Source organism: Podarcis cretensis (genome assembly GCF_951804945.1).
Source record: "Podarcis cretensis genome assembly, chromosome: 13".
Lineage (NCBI taxonomy): Eukaryota > Metazoa > Chordata > Lepidosauria > Squamata > Lacertidae > Podarcis > Podarcis cretensis.
The window spans coordinates 1,121,566-1,142,794 of record NC_137182.1 but is presented as its reverse complement, the minus strand read 5'-3'; the positions used below and the strand labels follow the sequence as shown (position 1 = coordinate 1,142,794).

Below are 21,229 nucleotides of genomic sequence, written 5' to 3'. Positions count from 1 at the left end.
TTCATGCCTTCCCAGGCTTTCTGGAAAAATCCATTTCCAGCAGAAGGAAAGCTCAGAGCTCTCGGCATCTCCTTGTTCCCAAGATAATATCAGCAACAGGTTCAGTATTCAGAACCAAGATGCACAGTTTGTTTATTTATTCATACAGATATTTGTATACAGCTGTATCACAGATATGTGCGGGCATGGGCACACATACACATATAGGTGCACACACACACACACACACAACACATACATGGCTTACAGCAATAAAATCATATAAGAAAAACCTTTAAAAGGTTAAAAATAGATATGGTGGCCTCCCAAGAGATCGGACAGCCAGTCGTGTCAGTAATTCAGGGTTAAATGAGGGTAATTAACCCTGGCCACCACCCCCCCAGGTAAGGGGGGAGCTGTGCCACCTGCAGTCCGTTATCTGCGCTCCGCAACAAGATGCGGAGGCAGGGACCCTGGGTGATGTCCGAGGCACGAATTTGGCAACTCTCCAAAGTCAGTCTCGTCAGCTGGGAGTCCCCGTTTCCTAACAATTAAAAGATTTGGCAAAAAAACAGGCATGTTCTAGATGGAAAGAGTTAAAAGAAAAATCTGCTAAACTACACAGTCGTTGGAGGTCAAGTTTCGGACTTCAAAAAGACTCCTTTCTTGTCATTTTGATGAATGAGGTGAGCGGCTGCCGTACTTTTGTATTTGTTATATTTACTATTTCATGATTTGGCGAACCCCACCAAGAAATAATTAATTACCCAAAGGAAACACAGGAGTAGTAAAATAATTGGACTTATTGACTCATCACAGTCCTTGGCAGAGAGCCCTGATCAAAATCAGATATGATCAGAACAGATTGGGCTAAGGAGGAAGATGGCAATGGTAAAAGCTCTGATGCAGTAAGAAAAAGGATATGATCAGAAAAAACCTCCTTCAATGGCGGGAGATTGGAGATTTTTTTTATTGGAATTGCAAAAGGGGTGTACTTTACAGAGGACACATTTGCTTGCATGGAACATTACAGTTTGAGAAAAGAGTGGCGGTGAACTCTGGATGCCTGCCAGCTGTCCAAGGGCCCCAGAGAGCTGGCGTGTGCTTTTATGAGGAAACCGAAACAATCTTTGTGTGACTTACTGATTGCCAAGTACATCTCTACAGTACATTTGAAACATCAAAGATCAAAGACAGTGAGAAGTCGCTAATTAATTTCAACCTTGGATGGAAGCCCAGAGCCTATTAGAACAACAATCTGCAGAAAGAGAAGGGCCCATCAAAGTGGACTGTGCTTCAAAATATTAAAACTAAGAACAATGTGGGAAAAGCCCCCTGCGTGATTACAGAAATAATGAATGGTCAAATAAAACAAGACAGTGAGTTATACCAGCAACTGACTGAGAGAGAGAGGAGATTGTTAATATCAGGATTGGAAAACTGTGAAGTAATAGAGAAGATAGCTGAAAGATAAAGGATGGATATTTGGCTTTTGAAATCCAGAACACGGGAAGTCCCATTGAAATTAATTAATTTAGATTATATAATTGGCTATATTGCTTTTTGTTTTTGAATGTGGAAAGATTTGGTTTGATTTGTTACTAATACGAATGTTTTTTAATTGGAAAATGAATAAAACTTATTTACAAAAAACCCCAAACCAGACAACAGTTAACCATTGTGGAAGGATGTATAGTTAACTGCCTGCATAGTCCTGTCAGAACAGAACAATTTTCAGCAGGCATTTAAAAGTTGGCACAGAAGGCACCTGGTGAATCTCTAGTGGCAGAGGGTTCCTCAGGCTCATTTTCTCACTGTTGTCAAATGAGCTTCACCAACTCAGGGAACAATCAACATCTGCTGCCGCAGAGGATTTCAGTGACTAAGCTGGGATACAAGGGTTCAGGCCATCCCTGAGGTTTCCTGGGCCAAAGTTGTATGGGGCTTTGCAAATCAGTGCAAGAACCTTGAACCTGGCTCGGAAGCAGATGGGCTGCCAGTGAAGCTGCTTTAACCCTGGTGCTCCATGTTCTTGACTGGAAGCTCCCTGCTCAGCAGTTTGCCAATCGCATTCTGCACCAGCAGGAGATTCCAAACCAGATCCCAGAAAGCCTCCACATACGGTGAATTCCAGCAATCCACTTCTGAATTTGTCCACAAAGGTAGAAATCTGATAGATGGAAAATCCTCTGCCTGTGTTTAGGGCTTGGGAATAAGTTTCCTCCTCAGATGACAGAGAAATGGCATGAGTAACATACCTGGTTCCTTGTTGAGGAGTACTCGGGATTGACGGGGAGAAAAGGGACCACCGTTGTCTCGGTGACCAGCGTGCTGTGGTTCTGAGTGGCAAGCCACACTATTTCAAGGGACAGAGAGAGGAAAGCCAGGGTTAGCTTTGCTTAGGTTTCTACATAAAAGATGAGTGACTTGTTGTGACTCTCCAGGTATTGCTGGCCTCCAGCCCCATAATCCCGGACCATCGCCATGCAGATTGCTGAGAGTTGAAGCCCAACAACATCCTGAGGCCCACAGTCTCTCCATGCTTGGGCATTGGCTGGGAATCAGTGGCAGACAATGGGGGCTCCCTCCCTCATAAACCTCCCACACCTGAAGTCAAAGCACTGGACACATGTCCCAGAGCCCAGTCCTTGTCCCAAATGAAGCCCTCTGGGCAAATGAGCTTTCCCCCCATAATAAGACACACAAATTTCAATAATAATAATAATAATATTTATTATTTATACCCCGCCCATCTGGCTGGGATTCCCCAGCCACTCTGGGTGGCTTCCAACAAAACACTAAAATACAATAACCTATTAAACATTAAAAGCTTCCCTAAACAGGGCTGCCTTCAGATGTCATTTAAAAGTTTGGTAGTTATTTTTCTCTTTGACATCTGGTGGGAGGGCATTCCACAGGGCGGGCGCCACTACACAGAATGCCCTCTGCCTGGTTCCCTGTAACTTGGCTTCTCGTACCAAGGGAACCACCAGAAGGCCCTCGGCGCTGGACCTCAGTGTCCGGGTAGAACGATGGAGGTGGGACGCTCCTTCAGGTATACTGGACCAAGGGCTTTAAAGGTCAGCACCAACTATAGGTGGTACATGACCCCAGTCAAGCTTGCAAAAATTTATCACCTGCCTGACAACAAATGTTGGAAATGTAAAGAAACTGAGGGTACATTCTTTCACCTTTGGTGGACGTGCCCGAGGATTAAGGCTTTCGGGGAGATGATATATAATAAACTGAAAAAGGTATTTAAATATACCTTCCCTAAGAAACCAGAGGCCTTTCTCTTGGGCATAGTTGGCCAAATGGTATTAAAGAAAGACAGAACGTTTTTTATGTATGCGACAACAGCAGCAAGAATACTCATCGCAAAGTATTGGAAGACACAAGATTTGCCCACTCTGGAAGAATGGCAGATGCAAGTAATAGACTACATGGAATTGGCAGAAATGACCGGCAGACTCCGTGACCTGGGAGAAGAAGTGGTGGAAGAGGATTGGAAGAAGTTTAAGAACTATCTGCAGAAACACTGTAAAGTGTATGAATGTTAAAATGATGTTGGATATGAAACAACACGGCATCAGTGGTACAGTGTTAAAAAATATGTAAAAAAAAAGTAACAGAAAAAGGGTGAAAAAAACAAGGTTATATTATATCAAAGCAATTAATATGGTAAAGGTGTTTAATTATAAGGAGGAAAGATTGGAGACATAATAGAAGTGATTACAATAACCAGAAATAAGTTTTGAAGAAGGGTAAGGAGTTGCTGTACCTAATTGGTCAAAGGGGAATACAAAAAAGGGAGGCGGGAGGAGGTCAAGAAACGAAGTTTTGTAAACATGAGTCTGAAAACTGGAGTTTTTGTTTTTAAATTTTTATTTTTTCATGTCTTCTTTCTTTCTTATTGGATGTATTGTTTTTGTTGTTTTATGACGCTTTGATGCATCTTTTTGTTTTTGGAAAAATAAATAAATATATCTTAAAAAAAATAAAGGTCAGCACCAACACATTGAATTGTGCTCAGAAACGTACTGAGAGCCAGTGTAGGTCTTTCAAGACTGGTGTTATATGGTCTCGGCGGCCGCTCCCAGTCACCAGTCTAGCTGCCGCATTCTGGATTAGTTGTAGTTTCCGGGTCAAACACAATTTCACTCTAAAGCAAAAACCAAGGCTTGGGTTGTGGGCTATAATCAGCCTTGTCCAGCCCTTGGACTACAACTCCCCAAACACCTGCAGGGCCCCAGACTAGGGAAGGCCCACAGCAGCTGCCAAGGCTGACACCCCAGGCCATCACATCCCTGTGACGTAGAGCTACTCAGGAGGGGAAATTGCAGTACGGGAAAAGAAGAGTAGAGAAGGCTTGGCTCCTTCCAGGGGCAGGAGCCCTTTGCTGCAATGCAGCGTTTTGCTGAGGAGGCTCATTCTGGCCTCAGGCAGGGCCCCTGTGCTGCGGCATGGCACCCACCCACCCAGCCACCCTCCAGCACCCAAAAGTCCCGCAACAGAAGGTCACCTGCGTCCGTCTCCCGCCTGTCCACCTCGTCATAGACATCCATGGCGAGCTCTTCAAACAAGTGATTGCTCAGCTGGAGAGGAGGGGAGGGAAAGTTAAGCACGACTCTCTATGGCAAAGCCCCCTCCTGGGAGTGAGAGGCAAAGGTGTGCTTTTTATTTTCCCGGTGGATCAGCTTAAATTCCATCTATCTAGCCAGGCTTCTCACAGCAGCCACCAGATGCCCCACCAGGAAACCCTCCTCATGAAGCCCACAGCATTTCCCCACCATTGCTGCCCCCCCCCCCCGAGCACTGAAGCACACATTCTGCTCTTCTGCCACCAGCCCCTTCAAAGCTGGGCTTGGTGGGCTCTGGGGTGGAATGGGGAAGCCCTGCCCCACTCAAACAAGGGTGTCTGGGGCAATTCTATTGACATCAAGTCCGTGGCAGGATGGTGGCTCTTTAGAGCATGCAAACGGGCGGGGGGGGGGGCAGATGAGGGACAATGTGGTACAAACTCAATGTGGCACAATCTGCACTCAGCCAGCAAGGGCTGCCAACTTCCAGCAGTCAATCCACTGGCACCTCAGCAAGGGCCAAATGCTCCTCGAGTTGCTGCTGGCTACTCCCAGGAGTTTAACACCAGCAACGCACTCTTTAAAGTGAAGGATATAAAAATCTAAAAAAGCCCTTAAGGCTTGTTCCTTCGTCCCTGTTGCTTTCCGCACTCAAGACTCCTGGTAAGCTGTACTCCCTCTGTATCCAACCCACCCTCTGCACCCTCCCCAGTCCCACCCAGGGTCCAATCCTCCTCCCTGAAAAGCCAAAGCTGAGGGCGGGGAAGCAGAGAGAAAATGTTACTCACCGACTGAAGCTTCCTCTTAGCTGCTTTGGCCAGTTCTGACAAATCTAAACTGCTATGAGAGAAAGAAGTGATCACTGTATTTATTGACACCTGAACCTTGGAAGCACCACTAGGCAAGGAATAAACAAAGAGGGGTGAAAATTAAAGTTACGCGCCTGTCATTCCTTGACCAAGAATGCAGACACAGTTGTAGTTTAGTCCTCTTGCTTTATACTGCATTTCATTTTTTATCATAGAATCATAGAATAGAATCATAGAATCATAGAGTTGGAAGAGACCACAAGGGCCATCGAATCCAACCCCCTGCCAAACAGGAAACACCATCAGAGCACTCCTGACATATGGTTGTCAAGCCTCTGCTTAAAGACCTCCAAAGAAGGAGACTCCACCACACACCTTGGCAGCAAATTCCACTGTCGAACAGCTCTTACTGTCAGGAAGTTCTTCCTAATGTTTAGGTGGAATCTTTTTTCTTGTAGTTTGGAACCATTGCTCCGTGTCCGCTTCTCTGGAGCAGCAGAAAACAACCTTTCTAACTCCTCTATGTGACATCCTTTTATATATTTGAACATGGCTATCATATCACCCCTTAACCTCCTCTTCTCCAGGCTAAACATGCCCAGCTCCCTTAGCCGTTCTTCATAAGGCATCGTTTCCAGGCCTTTGACCATTTTGGTTGCCCTCCTCTGGACACGTTCCAGTTTGTCAGTGTCCTTCTTGAACTGTGGTGCCCAGAACTGGACACAGTACTCCAGGTGAGGTCTGACCAGAGCAGAATACAGTGGCACTATTACTTCCCTTGATCTAGATGCAATACTCCTATTGATGCAGCCCAGAATTGCATTGGCTTTTTTAGCTGCCGCGTCACACTGTTGGCTCATGTCAAGTTTGTGGTCAACCAAGACTCCTAGATCCTTTTCACATGTACTGCTCTCAAGCCAGGTGTCACCCATCTTGTATTTGTGCCTCTCATTTTTTTTGCCCAAGTGCAATACTTTACATTTCTCCCTATTAAAATTCATCTTGTTTGTTTTGGCCCAGTTCTCTAATCTGTCAAGGTCGTTTTGACAGAGGGAGGGGAGCAGGAAAAAACAATTTAAACACACACACACAACCTCCCCAACCCAAAAACACCCTGTCCTCTGGGGTGTTAGCCACCCCTCCCAGTTTGGTGAAAGCAGCTAATGAAGAAGGAAGGGGAAATGGTTTGCCACATAAATATAAAACCTGTTTTGTTAATCGCAGTAACATGTATGTTATTTAAGTGATTAACCGAATTCTAAAAGGGATCCAGAGAAAGCTTGTGTGAAGTGCTGCTTGATGCTTTTATATCATCTATCTATCTATCTATCTATCTATCTAATCTATCTATCTGCTTCTCATAGCAGGCAGGCTTGTGGACAGTTTCTGCTAGAATGTCAGCCTATAGACTGATATAAACTTAATTACACACGCCCTGAGAGATAACCTAAAGGTATATTCAGGGCTTTTCCCCCTAAAAAAATGTTTAGGGGTACTCTCATTTTAACTCAAGAAAATCACCATTTTATAGTTCAAATCAGGGAAAATAAATACAGTAAATGGACAAAAGTACAAAGATTCACAAAAGGTTTAGGGGTATGTGTACCCCTGCGCCCCATCTAAATGTATTGATCGCCTTCAACAGAATCATCTCAAGGTGATGTACAATAAAAAAACAGAGGGAGGGGAGCAGGAAAAAACAATTTAAACACACACACACAACCTCCCCAACCCAAAAACACCCACATACACTTAAAACAAACCTAAAACCATACAGACTAGACATTCATGGCAAAGACCCAATTGTCCAGCTAGGAAGGTATGTTGGAACAAAAATGTCTTCAACTCTTTCCGGAGGGTCCAGATAAGGGGCAGGATGTTATTCCACAGAACAGGGGCAGCCACACTCAAAGCCCTGTCCTGAGTAATCTTTTGAGATAAATCTTTCTGAGATGAAAGGGTGCGCTGGCCAGAACACAGACCCTCAGTTTAACCCTCAGTTTAACAACTTCTGCAAAAATAGGTCACATAATACACAGAAATGAAACAACCAACCCACACTTATTGTCCACACTTTCTAGTGCACAGCTGAGTTATCAGTGTGTTTTGTGATAAGTACCTAATTTTCAACCCTCACATAGCAGAGTTAATTGGTAAATTAAACTACTGAACTACTTACAGCCGTCTTAATCCCCAAGGGACCGCAGCAGGAGAAAAAATATCAATTAAATTTATTAATGTTATTGCCTTATTTATCAACATCTGCCCCACCAATCAGAAAAGACTTTAGGCACCTCAATCAATTAACAGAAGACAAGGAGAGGTTGCAAGGAGAAGGAAGACAAAAAGCAAAGCTTGAGCGCCCATCACTCTTGACAATCAAACGAATCTATGACTGTCATTTGATTTGGCCAACATTACTATTACCACATATTATTAGTGCTTAGTCTGCATTCTTACCTGTCTGCCATTTGAGGTATAATAAAATGTTGTCCACTTTTGTGATCTGAAAATGAAGTTTCAAAAGAGCATTAGGTGCGAGAAAGGATCATGTCATTATCTCAACCCACAGTTCTCCACAAGCCACAACTTGATTCAGCTGAGCAGCCTTTTCAGTGCTTGCATGAACTGGAGAGGTCTGAGGGCGGCATTCTGGCAGGGCTAGGACAGGCAGAAGCACATCTGGATCTCCTGCAGTAGATCGGTAAGGGTTTCTGACTCCCATCTGCTTATAGCAGCAACAGAATGACCCCTCCCACACCCAAACTAGACTGCAGAAGTGAATGAAGCATGGGTGTCACCAGGTGTGGATTTCTGTGTGAAAGGAATGTGAGCTCACCTCAGTTCTGGTACTCCAAACCAATTCCTGGGATCAGAATACATATTTTATACCAGACTGCAGTTCTAGGAAAAAGTCAAGTAGTTCCTGCAAGTCTAAAGTCTCTCCTCCCTTGAGCTACAGAAGTCATGTCAGTCCATGTGGGGTTAAAAGATAATGGCGACCCAGGATGAACATATGTGCCCCCCCCCCATTCCTGCTGGACCACTTCTCAAACAAGTAGATGCGGGGGGATGCATGAGCCATGGACTCCACTCTGAGCTCTCTAGAAGCAAAGCAGGATAGAACATAAGACTACCTCTGCTCAGGGACTTGCAGAAGCTGCCCACTTGCTAGCGAGCCATCTTCAAGGTGTTACTAACAGTACATAAAGGGACCCCAGATCTGCCCCTCAACTGATTCCATCGACAAAACCAGCACAGTTACAGGGGCCACCTAATTATTGTTCTGCCTTAGCAAGAAATCTTTTAGTGTGGCAGCACCTACACTTTGGAACTCCCTGCCTGTTGACTTCAGGCAGGCACCTCCACTGCACTCTTTTTGGCACCTGCTAAAAACATTTTGGCTTTGACAAGCCTTCTCAGATATGGAGAATGCTGACATGGGTTTTAATCCATTTTTAGCTTATCACTGACTTTTAAGTTTTTGGATGTTTTAACAGCTTTTTTGAACTGTTTTTACTGATAATTTTATTGTCTTTTTCTTTTTTACTCTTACTCTTATTCTACAAACAGCATTTTTATCCCATCTTTTCCTCCATGGTGCTCCAGGGTGCCATATGTTCTCCCTCTTCACGTTTATTCCCCCAAACAACCCTCCTTTACCTACCCAGTGAAGTAGGTGAGGCAGAGAGGCAGTGATTCAGTGACTGGCACAAGGTCACACCCAGTGAGCCTCATGGGCAAGGAGGGATTTGAACCCTGATATCCCAGGTCCTCGTCCAGCACGCCAGCCACACTGGCTCTCCAGTTGCAATAAAGAATGTAGGAAGAGCCCTGCTGGATCCGGCCAAGCGCCCATCTAATCCAGCAACCTCCTTCCCACAGTGGCTGGCCAGGTGGGAATGTAGCAGAGAAAATAACCAGAGACTGAAGTGAGCTTGCAGACCCTGGTTAAGAGGGGAACCTGATTAGTGCTAAACATGATTAAGACTTGGTGCACATGTACTCTTCAACTGTGGATGAGTGTATGGGAACCTGTAAGAGAGAGAAAAAAGGAGTATGGGATTTCTACACGCCGCTCCTAATCTCTTAGCTGCGGTTGAGACTATGGGTTCATCCACACTCCCACTTGCTTTCTAGAATCATAGAATCATAGAGTTGGAAGAGACCACAAGGGCCATCGAGTCCAACCCCCTGCCAAGCAGGAAACACCATCAGAGCACTCCTGACATATGCTTGTCAAGCCTCTGCTTAAAGACCTCCAAAGAAGGAGACTCCACCACACTCCTTGGCAGCAAATTCCACTGTCAAACAGCTCTTACTGTCAGGAAGTTCTTCCTAATGTTTAGGTGGAATCTTCTTTCTTGTAGTTTGGAACCATTGCTCCGTGTCCGCTTCTCTGGAGCAGCAGAAAACAACCTTTCTCCCTCCTCTATGTGACATCCTTTTATATATTTGAACATGGCTATCATATCAGCCCTTAACCTCCTCTTCTCCAGGCTAAACATGCCCAGCTCCCTTAGCCGTTCCTCATAAGGCATCGTTTCCAGGCCTTTGACCATTTTGGTTGCCCACCTCTGGACACGTTCCAGTTTGTCAGTGTCCTTCTTGAACTGTGGTGCCCAGAACTGGACACAGTACTCCAGGTGAGGTCTGACCAGAGCAGAATACAGTGGCACTATTACTTCCCTTGATCTAGATGCTATACTCCTATTGATGCAGCCCAGAATTGCATTGGCTTTTTCTTTTCACCCATCTTGTATTTGTGCCTCTCATTTTTTTTGCCCACCAATATGGAATGGGAAATCCCTATTTTCCCTATTTATGGAATGGGACATCCCTATTTTCATCAGAGAAATGTTGGAGGGTATGAGACACTACTCTGAAGTTTGTTTATTTTTAGCAATCAACTGATATACAAATTTTATGGGGGGAAATGAAATAACCACAATAACATGAAATAAACCTAGTCAGACCCTTACCAGGTTTTCTGCCACAAAGATAGAATGCCAGCCTGTCTGTGAGCTCGTACTGGATTTCCGCAAGGCGTTCTGCCAGCTCATGGTGCCCTCCTTGCCTATTGGGCAAAAGGTGGGTGGGAGATTCATTCAGAAATCACTACTGTTGAGTTGAAAACATCAGTAAGAACAAAAATAAAAATCTGTTGCAGGTGACTTCTGAGGCTGCAATCCTACTCACAGAGTGAGTGAAATATACTACAGTAGTACCTCGGGTTACAGACGCTTCAGATTACAGACTCTGCTAACCCAGAAATAGTACCTGGGGTTAAGAACTTTGCTTCAGGGTGAGAACAGAAATCGCATGACGGCAGCACGGCAGCAGCAGGAGACCCCATTAGCTAAAGTGGTGCTTCAGGTTAAGAACAGTTTCAGGTTAAGAACGGACCCCCGGAATGAATTAAGTTCTTAACCCAAGGTACCACTGTACTGCACAGGTTTGCTATCTAAAATAAGGCACTGAAAACCACCATGCCTTATTTTAACTGGGTGAAAGCATCCCACAGCACATAGAGCTCCTCCTTCTAACCTAGCTGCAGAGATCCTCCGTTGCCTCAGAAACAGAGGAAGGGATACGGTGAGAAAGTTTTTCATGTCACTAAACAGCAAAATTCAATAGTAAGGAGGTTTGGTCCATCTCCCACCCACTCCAAAAGAGATTTGGGAACTTGCTCTTAGTTTTTTTTCCTGCCAACAATACCCCCACCCCAAGCTTGAAATGGCTCACTTTGCATAGTCAATAGGCGTCTTCCCACTGGAGTCCTGTGTGCCAGGATCAGCCCCATACACCGCCAACAACTCCGCTTGTAAAATCTGACCCGTCTTGGCAGCTACGTGCAGCGGGGTGTTCCCTTTCTCCTGCAAAGGGGAGTTAACAGGCATTTGCTGAGAAGCTGCTTCAGACCAGCCCAAAGCAATGCTGGCCAAGCTCATGGAAAGGCCTTCTCTTACTGGATGGAAGAAGTTGGCCTGGGCACCCAGAGAGAGAAGCCGCAAACAGGTCTCCAGGTTCCCCGTCCTGACGCTCGAGTGGAGTTGCTGAAAGGGAGAGAGAGAGGTCAGCAGAGAATTTTCTCTTGCCTCACCGCAGCTGAGAAACCTGTGCTGACAGTCCCAGAAACTCCTTCCAGGGATTCCCAGAGGGGCTTGCTTTGGGGGACGCTGAGGCTGGCCTCTAGCCACCTGCCAGCTACAACCGACAAATAAGGTGTGGAGACATGAAAAAGGTTTATCAAATGGCAGGCGGAGTGGAGCAACCTCCCCTGACCTGCAGCTCTCCAGGTGACCTGGGGCCCCCAACACCCGTCCATCCCAGCTGCAGCCCAAAACACCTGGAGGGCTCTCTGCTGGGGAAGGCTGGTGTGGAGGGAGTGACAGATGTTTCTCTGTCTCTCATAAAAACATCCACTCAGATCAGCTTCACACTTAAGATTTAACTGATGTCACTGAGCAGAATACAAGCCTGAAGCTGTGTTTCTTAGTTTTCATTCATTGTAACCCTCTGGCCCCTACATCTTACCTTCCAAAATTTTGCAGGTTATTTTCCAAGGGACACCTCTAAGATTTCATAATGGAACTGTTGCCCACAATATATCACAGGGAAGGAAGCAAATCCTTTCTAGTTCTCCCCCTGCTCAAAATCAACTTCAAAGACACCAAGCACTAAAATCCCTGGGCTGATTTGTCTGTTATTTGGCAAATTTCTCACCTTTGATGTACCCTTTTTTTCATACAAGTTGTTTATAAAACAATTAAATGAATCATTTTTAACTACCCCCAAATTGTAAACACACAAAAGGGGCTACCCTGCCTGAAAAGTTAGTCCATTTCTGGAGAAATATTTACTTTTTTCTTTTTTTAAGTATTGATGGTTCTCTTTTGGGGGGTAGAAGGGATGAATTTTACAGATGAGCCCAGCGGGGGAGGGGGGGAATCCTAAACCTTTTTGTGTCTAATTTGGTTGTCCTTTATCCAATCAGGAGGGGCTACTATGCCTGTAAATTTCATCCAATTCTGTAAAAAATGAAGTTATTTTTTCAATTCCTCATTAGTAAAAAAAAAGAAATATTAAGTTTCTTTTTTCTGAATCAGAATTTGGATTTTGACACAGAGTGGCCTCTGAAGCATTTAGGACTCAATCATACCTTTCCCCACAAAGTGTCAGGGTGGCAGCTAAATATTGTGGATGGAACACATCCTGATCAGCTACCTACCCATAAAGTGGGCATCTAGTGAGTACAGAATGTTGGACTAGATGGGCCTTCAGCCTGATCCAAACTCAGAGGTCTTCATATGAGGGAATCTTACCTTACTAAGGTCTTTGGCAGTCACACTGTCATCATCCCGACATGGTAAGCGATGAACAAAGGCCAGCATCTGATACTTTGCTCTGATGAATTCGGCTTTATTGGGGCTACAAGTGAATCAAAAGGAAAAGGAACTACACCACAGAAGAGCATTAAAACGTCTCATGAGTGAGATCTACTTTTGGATAGTTACAAGCTTGGTGGAACAGGGGAATGCTGTGGATGTAATGTATTTTGATTTCAGTAAGGCTTTTGACAAAGTCTTGCTCCCAATGCCTTTTACTCAGTAGTTGCACCTGTGATCCCTAATTAAGCACCTTTAGCTTGAAACTAAGGCCGTAATCCTGTGGGTAAGATGAACACTTGCAGAGGGCCTTCTCAGTAGTAGCACCCACCTTGTGGAATGCCCTCCCATCAGATGTCAAGAAGATGAGTAACTATATAACCTTTAGAAGACATTTGAAGGCAGCCCTGAATAGGGAAGCCTTTTAATGTGTAATGTTTTATTATGTTTTTATATATGCTGGAAGCTGCCCAGAGTGGCTGGGGAAACCCGTCAGATGGGTGAGATACAACAACAACAACAACAACAACAACAACAATGCAATAATATTTTAAAAATAATTCACTTTCTATAAAAATACTCAATGTCCCCATTGGCGAAGGATGGCGAGAAAAAATTGCATTTGATGGGGAGAGGAAGCATGCCATGCAAGAGATGCCATGGCCCAGGAGACCACAGAGGTGGTCTGAATTTCACATGCTGATTTGAAACAAGCATCCCAATCGTGCTCCTCCAGCAGCAGGAGGCCATGGACTCAGCCACACTTCTGACATTTTGATCCGGTGTGCTCCTCCAACGCCCAGGCCCAAATAGCTCTCTGAATAAAGCGGCTTTCTCCATTTTAGTCACATCTGCCACCAAGAGTGTTTTCCTCTGCTTGGGCAATGTGGGAGGCACGATCAGGATTGGCTCACATCAGCTCCAGCCCTGGCCATGGTTTGTTGGAGGTTGCCGTGGGTTTGCCCCTTTGGCCCTCTAGGGAAGATAGAGGCATTGCTCCCCCCCCCCCGATCCAACTTACTGAACTTTGTCCTGGGGGTTTGCTTTGCGCCTTCCGCTCATGACAGATGCAGGATCCAGCAATGAATGTTCCCAGATGGAGTTAGCCCCATTACTGTACAAGGTTTCCAACATCTGCAAAAAACAAAGCAGAATACAAAGCATGGAGTTGGTGTCTTCCTCTTGTCCAGAGCAACTTAGACGCTAGGTGACAGTTGTCCTGTTGCTGGCATGGAGCTCTGCAGGTGTACTCTGCAAACGTTCTATAATGCACCAGCATTTATTACAGAAACAGCCCTTCTCAAGGCTCTGCTCAAAGTTTTGTTGACCTTTAGAATAAAGTTAAGGGTTAGAGTATTGGGTTTAATGTGCAAAAAACATCCACTTCACCATTTCAAAAGGCCCCAGACCAGTTTTGAAGTCTGCTGCATAGTCAATCTCTGGACACATTCAGCAATGTTCATTGATCCACAACATTCTGTCTTTTTGCCATTTGTGTCTCATTTCATTAGTTCTTCAAAAATTTATTTTATTTATTAAAATTTACATAATGCTTGATTGTTTAAAAAAACCAAACCCAGAGCTGTTTTAACACACAACACCAGAATCAATCAAACCATAAATGAAATAACCGATAAGCTCAAGACGTTTCCTGGAGTTTTTTCCTCCTTTGCCTGCTAAACTATTTTCAGTAAAGGAACCTATGTCTAATTAGCTACTGTTTTATGTGGCCCCAAAACACTTGGCAGGATGCTTTTTAAAGAAACAACCACAAGCCTTCTGATTTTATATTGCCAGCTGTGAAAGGGGGAAAACAGCCTTTCTTGCAGGCATTTCCCCCCCCCCCCACACAACTGCAGTTACATTATAAAACATTAAAAAGCACGAAAAGCAAAATGTTAGGGAATGTTGACAAACAGAATCATTAAATTGGGAGAAAGCATTTGGTTGTGATATGCATTCCATAGGTCAGTGTTTTCCTGCTCTTCCTATAAGAGCCTGGCTACTGGACCAGATCAAAGAGAGCTCATCTAGCCCAGCATCCTGTCCTCCCAGTGGCCAACTTGCTACCCCCATAGGAGTCCCAGAAGCAGGAGGAATGCAGGAGGGTGTTGCCACTGAACAGGCTCACAGATAAAAGAGTTGCTTCAACAGCAAGGAAGTTTACTGGAGGAAAGGTGGAGGTTTATGAAGAACAAGGCACTCTCTGCAATAAAGCAGTTTTGACACACAAATATGAAGAGAAAACCCTGGAACACACCCATACAAGTGCATAAAAAGAAAAAGAGGACTCTAAGACTGGATAGTCCTCTGGACCTGCAACGTATCAATTGGATGTTTAAGCTCCATTTGAACCAAACAGGTTTACTTGCAAGCAAGTGGAATCAGGAACAGAAGAGAAAAGCACAACTCAGATCCACTTTACAAATTGGTCCAAACACAGCACCAAACTATAATTTAAGTGCTTACACAGCCACTTGTTTGGCTGTCCCTGACAAGTAAGCCTTGGCCTCGCAGGACAAGACAAGGAAGCTTTACACAAGCAAGCTCTTCTCTTCCTCTGCCCCGTCCACCTTTGGGCCACACACGACTACTATGGGAAGCTGTTAGGCAGGAGGGGTGGTCATTTGCATGGGCAGCAGCGAGGCTCAATGGCATGATGAGCCCAGTGTGTGTTACCTGAAGCAGCGTTGTGGGCCACGGTGTGTGTTTCAGGTGCCTGACTTGGGAGATGTGCCGGCCCAGGCTCCTATGAACACTGCAGCATTCATCACAAATCAGAACTCCTCTGTTAACTGATGCCCAACATGGGTCTGAAAGAAAAACAGTGGCACATTTAGCATAGGAAGAGAGAGAGGCAGGAGTTTGTTGCAAAGAAATTCCACTACCATCCACTTCAGCCACAGGTAGTGCTTGGGTTTCTCAGGTCCAGTTTTTATATTTTAAAAACAACTCTACTTTGTGCATCACCAAACAAGGAAGGAAATCTGGATTTGTACTGAGCTCAGAGAAGGCACCCAGGGCATGAGCTAAAACAAGCTGCAAAGAACATGCCAGGGTCATGCAAAACAGGAAGCATGACAAGCATCAAGCCAGATTTGGCCTTGAGTCACAAGCCAAGCTGTCTGGTGAACCGGAGCAGAATGGGAAGGTGCCTGGCAAAGCATGAGATCTCTTGAACTGAAGCTGAATAGAACATCTGTTGCACTACTGTCTTTACTGCAAAGGTGCATCATTATTAGAGAAATTGTAAGAACAGGAGAGGGAAATTGTCAGTTCTCCCTGAAAGAGCTGAAGAACGCACACAATGAAGAAATGCTTGCATACTTGTTTAAGTGTGGGGGAAGATATGGGGCAAGGCTGCTGAAACAGCCAGCAATTCCCATTTCCACATAAATTATTAGGGTCCCCTGTGCATTTCAAGAGCACAGCAACTCAGCCTCCACCCTAAAAACTACTTACTTACAATGCAGCAAAGTGGAATTGCAAGCTGCAAGAAAGAAGAGCATCTACGCTTAACCTCAGAGCTCTCATTTGGGATTTATGTGCAGTATGCCAGTATACATATTTTGTACTTGATGCTAGGCAGGCTCCCCAACTAGTACAAGTTGGCAACTTACTTACAGAAGGACAACTCATGGGTTTTTGAGTTGGGGGCACAGATTACCAAAGTTGCCTCTGTCTGATCTGGGGGAAGTGACTGCCACAGTTGTGGTGTATGCCCAAGTGCCCTCGGCTGTGTGAACTCAGCCCAGAAATGGCAGAGCTGAAGTAATGCTTTCGTGATGGTGCAATGGGGAGGAAGAAATCATCCAGAGCCGGTACCTTGAATTGTGCCCAGACCACGAGGCAGACCTGAGATTCGCTGTGGCAGGAAGATCCACAAAAACAGCCCACGGGGCAACCATTGGTAGCCACACGAGGCTCTGGTGTCAGGGGCAATTCTGGCTCGTTCATCCAAGGTACAGGGGAAGGGCTCGGACCCCTTGTGCCACCACAAGCAGAGCTGGTTGGGTTTCTGAGAACTGGCTGCTGCTTTCTCTTGCCACCTGCAATTAACTCAAGGCAGGGCGCGCAATTTCCGCAGCTGGTTTCCTGTTTGGGGCCCAGAATGTCATCTCCATCAAAGGCCCTGGGGGAAGAGGGTGTGTCCCACAAACTGCCCCCAAGCTGGGTGCTGGTGATTTTGAAAAACATAACCACCTGTGGATGGATCAGGCCCAAGGCCTTTCTAGCCTAGCATCCTGCATCCCACGGGGCCGGGGGAAGCCTTTGGGAAGCCCGCCTTGCAAGGACCCGAGCACAGCCTGCAGAAGGCTACTGGGGCCCATCCAGCAAAGCCTCTTGTTCCCAGGCGGGCGAGGGAAACCCATGTGCAAAGGGGAGATGGGGGCCCCCTCTTTAAACCCCTCCCTCCCTCTTTCACAGACACCCCAAGCCCAGAGCGGAGAGGTGCGGGGCTCCCCCGACAGCTGCCCCCTCGGCACCTGCTCCTTCCCCCACCCGCTTGCGAGGGGAGGCCCTCTGCACATGCCCAGAGGCCCCCTGCACACCCCCAGACGGGCCTCCCCTCAGCAGGATCGCAGCCCTCCCTTTCCCCGGCGGCCTCTCCCGCGGCAGCCCCGTGACGAGGGAGGCAGCCCTGGGGTGCCTGGGTCCCTCGGACGCCTGGGTCCTTCGAGCTCCGCGGTGGCCCCCCGCCCGCCCCTGGTCTCCCGTGGCGCTTACCGGGAGCGCTGCAATCGGCGCACACGTCGCTGCTCCGCAGCCGCTTGGACATGGCCTAGCCGGGCCGGGTGGAGCCGCTCGGGGGGCCGCCGCTCCCGCTAACGGGTCCCTCTCAGCCCCGCCAGTCACGGGGAAGGCGTCCTGCGCGTGCGCGCGCCACCAGCGCACCTCCTCGCGCGAGCCGAGCCATTCGCCAAGCCGCTTGCGCCAAGTGCGCACCTCACCATGGCCGCGCGGAGGGTCCGTGACGAGAGACGCTGGGGCGGGGCCTCGGGCGGCCATCTTGCCGCCGGGAAAGGCGAGGCATGCGGCGACCATATTTGTTGCGGGCAAAGGTGGTCCATTATTAGTGCTACTGTTTTTATAAAATTGACACTCCGGGAAAAATTAGGGAAGAAAATTAATATGATAGCCCTCTTAAAATATCTGAAGGGCTGTCCCATGGAAGATGAAGCAAGCTTGTTTTCTCCTGCTCTGGAGAGTAGGACTCAAACCCATGGCTTCAAGTTACAAGAAAAGAGATTCTGACTAAACATCAGAAAAACCTTTCTGACAGTAAGAGCCATTCGACAGTGGAAGGTCTCCCTCCAAAGGTTGTGTACTCTCCTTCCTTGGAGGTTTTTAAGCTGAGGTTGGATGCCCATCTGTCATGGATGCTTTACTTGAGTTTCCTGCATTTTAGGACATTGGAGTAGATGAGCCTTGGGTTCCCTTCCAACTCTACAATTCTATGATTCTGTGATTCAGTCCCAAGCCAGAGACCTGCCTCTTTAAACCTTTGATCCAAGGAAGGGGCAGAGCCTTGAAGGTGATCATCTATCTATAAAGCCCTCATAAAAGCTCACCTGGAGCTCTCCACAGTGCTGCAATTACTGACCTTGCCCCATTGTGAAATCAGTGAAATCAGAATAGGACATACGGTAAGTGGAGCCTAATGGATGACCAAAGGGGACCCATCTTGTCCATCCTTCTATTCTCAGTGGCCAACTAGATATCTATCTATTTGGGATTGTACAGCTCTAGGCAGGCCTAAGCCACCATGCCACCCCAGTCATGTGCTGATAGCAGAGTTAACCAGGGTTCCATCTGCACCCCATGCAAATATTACTTGCCCAATGAAACCACTTCCTCAGTCTGGTGAGCCCCTCCCTGCTCTGTAGTCCTGCAGCCTCCAAACCAGCGAAGGAGAGGCCAAGTTCCCCTCTGTTCTCTTTGCTGGCACAGCCACAGCCTGTCCAAGAGGCACCTTGGGTGGCTATTTAAGCTGAACCCCCCTGGCATGTCACTGGCTGTGATGAATGATGTTCCAAGAAAATTTGCTATTTTCTGCTCCCAGACAGACAAGCAGATGCATCTTGAATGCCAATGAGTCCCCCGTCTGAAGGGGAACTGGGGAGACCAGGCAGCTGCTTTTCAGGTTTGTATGTAAAAGCCCCCCCCCCCCCCCGCTTCCAAGTTTCCCCGGCTGTGCCCGGGCGTGCCTTCCCCCTTCATCTATCATTCTAAAACATTTCTGTCTCGCTATTCAGCCACACACACCCCTGCGGCGAAGCAGCTTACAAAAACTAGTAGACAGTTTTGCCCTTAGCTCCGCAATCTAAAATACACAACCCACAAGGAAAAAGAGATTGGGAGGGAGGAGGAAAACAACAAGCTCAGGCAGGTGTTCTTAAAGTCACAGTTCTTCTAATGAACCGTTGGGATAGAAGAGATGAACTGCTTCTCCCTTGGAGGTTAATTTTGAAAAACAAAAGTGGCAAACGGCTATGGTTCTGCCTTGGACCAGTACACTTCCCATTTGCCTGAATAAAAGTAACCCCCCCCCCAATTTAGGTGGGATTTGGAGCCTTCCAGGAAGAATGGGAGGCCATGGCACCTCTCTTGGCTAGAAATTGAGCCATGGCTGAGCCCACCAGAAGTGGCACCTCAACTTAGCTAGGCTCGCTCTGAGGTCCTGCGTCTGTTCCAGGTCTGAGGCACTGGCTTGGGCTTTCCCTGAGGGAAGCGGGGAACCCAAAGCAACCAGCCTTTGGCCAGGCATTTGGGTTGGGCTTTGCTTGTTCTGACTTGGTCAGATCCCACCTGGGATGGCCAGTTCTGGGTGCCACAGTTTAAGCTGGAAGGTGTGCAGAGGAAGGCAGCCAAGGTCTAGTCGATGGAGTTAGGGATGTTGAGCCTGCAAAGAAGAGACTGCGAGGGGACAGGATGGCCAGACATACAGGATATGAGGGCTGTCATCCAGAGGGTGGAGTGAGCTTTTGTTTCTCCTGCTTCGGAGGGTAGGACCCAAACCAGTAGATTCAAACGCTAAGAAAGGAAATTCTGATTAAACCTCACAAAAAGCTTTCTGACAGCAAAAACCGTTTGGCAGTGGAATGGACGCCCTGGGAAGGTGGTGGACTCTCCTTCACTCTAAGTATTTAAACAGAAGTCAGGTGCCCATCTGTCAAGGATGCCGTAGCTGGACTAGATGGCCCTCAGGGGTCCCTTCCAATTCCACAGTTCTATGGTTCTATGATAAGCGAATACGTCGCCCTCTCCAAACATGGCCGCCTGGTCTACGTCGGCGGCAACGGCGCCCTTAGTCACTATGGTGGTCGGAGGGAAGCGCGAGCGAAGCAGAGAGAGACAATACCAGTTGCCTTCTTCCAAGATGGCCGCCGGAGTACCAGGAGACTTTTGGCCGCCCTCAGACATCATGGCGGGCAGCGCAGGAAGCGTGGGTGTGTCGGGGGGCGGGGCTGACGCTTTTGCCCGCACGCAGCATGGCGCCCGCGGCTTCAAGGGAGCGGACGAGGGAAGGCGGGTGGTTGCCCTGAGCGATCCCCCCTCCCGGCACCGCCTGCGAAGGCCGTCCCGCCCGCGAGGGGAGGGGGCCGCGGTTCTTCCTCCTCCTCCTGCTCCTCCCGGGGCCTCCTTCCTGGTCCCCACAGGCGGGCGCGGGGCCGGGCGGGTCGGCCTGGCGGGGGGCGAGGAAGGAGGAGCAGCGTAGGAGCGGTGGGGTGGGGGTGAAAGGTGAAAGGTTAGGGGGAGCCCATAAGCGGGGGGCTGACGAGGACTTCCCACAGATTCCGAGAGGGGTGAGGGGCTTCGCTGGGCACCCAAAGGAGGGGTGGGGGAGGCAGCCCCGACCGTGGGGGGCGGAGAGGTGCTCCCCAGCCTGCATTGGGGCAGCGGAGGGCATGACCTGAGAGGAGTGGGCTGCCTGTGTCGAGGCGTTGTGCCCCCTCCGGGCCCTGACGTGGGGGGAGAAGGGGCCCATCGGCCCAGGATGAGCTCTTCGAGGGACGCCGACGGCAAGTTCCCTTTGCACGGCTTAGTCTGGAATAATGACTTCCAGAAGCTGGAAGAAGCGCTGAAGAACAAGGTAAAAAAGAGGAAGGGGGGCATGTGGCGTTGGAGGGTACACCTGGGCTCTTAAGACTTCCACAGGTGTTTGTGTGGATTCTGAGCAGTTGCACCTGTGGATCACCTTCGTGTCTTTCCTTTCTTCCTAAGAGCTTCAGTAGGATGTGCATGAGAACATCCTCATGACAACCCTGTGAGGGAGGCTAGGCTGAGAGAGGGCCAGCGAGAGGGCAAGTGGCCCCCAGTCTCAAGTGCTCCTGCCCCTGTCTTCTCTGGAGCCAGGGCTCTGTCTGTTGGCTCAGGGCTGGAGGGCTCAAGAGGGGTTGATGGACACATTCATCATGGCAGGGGGTGTACCCATGTTTTCAGTAGAGCAAAGCTTTTAGGGTGGTGGAGA

General features: G+C 47.7%; 2 protein-coding genes across 14 annotated transcripts in view; one reads left to right on the top strand and one right to left on the bottom strand.

Annotated features, from left to right (window-relative positions):
* GIT2 (GIT ArfGAP 2) overlaps positions 1-17,634 on the bottom strand; it is a 37,429-nt gene extending 19,795 nt beyond the window's left edge. For 6 of the 9 annotated variants that reach the window (XM_079949509.1, XM_079949502.1, XM_079949505.1 and 3 more), the window contains exons 1-11: positions 17,485-17,634; positions 15,436-15,569; positions 13,778-13,890; positions 12,694-12,799; positions 11,338-11,424; positions 11,114-11,244; positions 10,351-10,445; positions 7,829-7,874; positions 5,348-5,399; positions 4,502-4,574; positions 2,238-2,335 (exon numbers count right to left, since the gene is read on the bottom strand). In XM_079949509.1, the coding sequence (XP_079805635.1) occupies positions 2,238-2,335; positions 4,502-4,574; positions 5,348-5,399; positions 7,829-7,874; positions 10,351-10,445; positions 11,114-11,244; positions 11,338-11,424; positions 12,694-12,799; positions 13,778-13,890; positions 15,436-15,569; positions 17,485-17,536 (987 nt within the window). In that variant the 5' untranslated portion in view covers positions 17,537-17,634. The remainder of the gene's footprint in view (positions 1-2,237; positions 2,336-4,501; positions 4,575-5,347; positions 5,400-7,828; positions 7,875-10,350; positions 10,446-11,113; positions 11,245-11,337; positions 11,425-12,693; positions 12,800-13,777; positions 13,891-15,435; positions 15,570-17,484) is intronic. The other 3 variants (XM_079949503.1, XM_079949507.1, XM_079949510.1) reach the window with 1 other exon arrangement.
* Positions 17,635-20,539: 2,905 nt separating this feature from the next.
* Positions 20,540-21,229, top strand: part of ANKRD13A (ankyrin repeat domain 13A) — a 42,180-nt gene continuing 41,490 nt past the window's right edge. For 2 of the 5 annotated variants that reach the window (XM_079949627.1, XM_079949629.1), the window contains exon 1: positions 20,542-20,851. In XM_079949627.1, coding sequence (XP_079805753.1) covers positions 20,756-20,851 — 96 coding nt within the window. In that variant the 5' untranslated portion in view covers positions 20,542-20,755. Of the gene's footprint in view, positions 20,852-21,229 lie in introns of all 5 variants that reach the window. The other 3 variants (XM_079949626.1, XM_079949625.1, XM_079949628.1) reach the window with 3 other exon arrangements.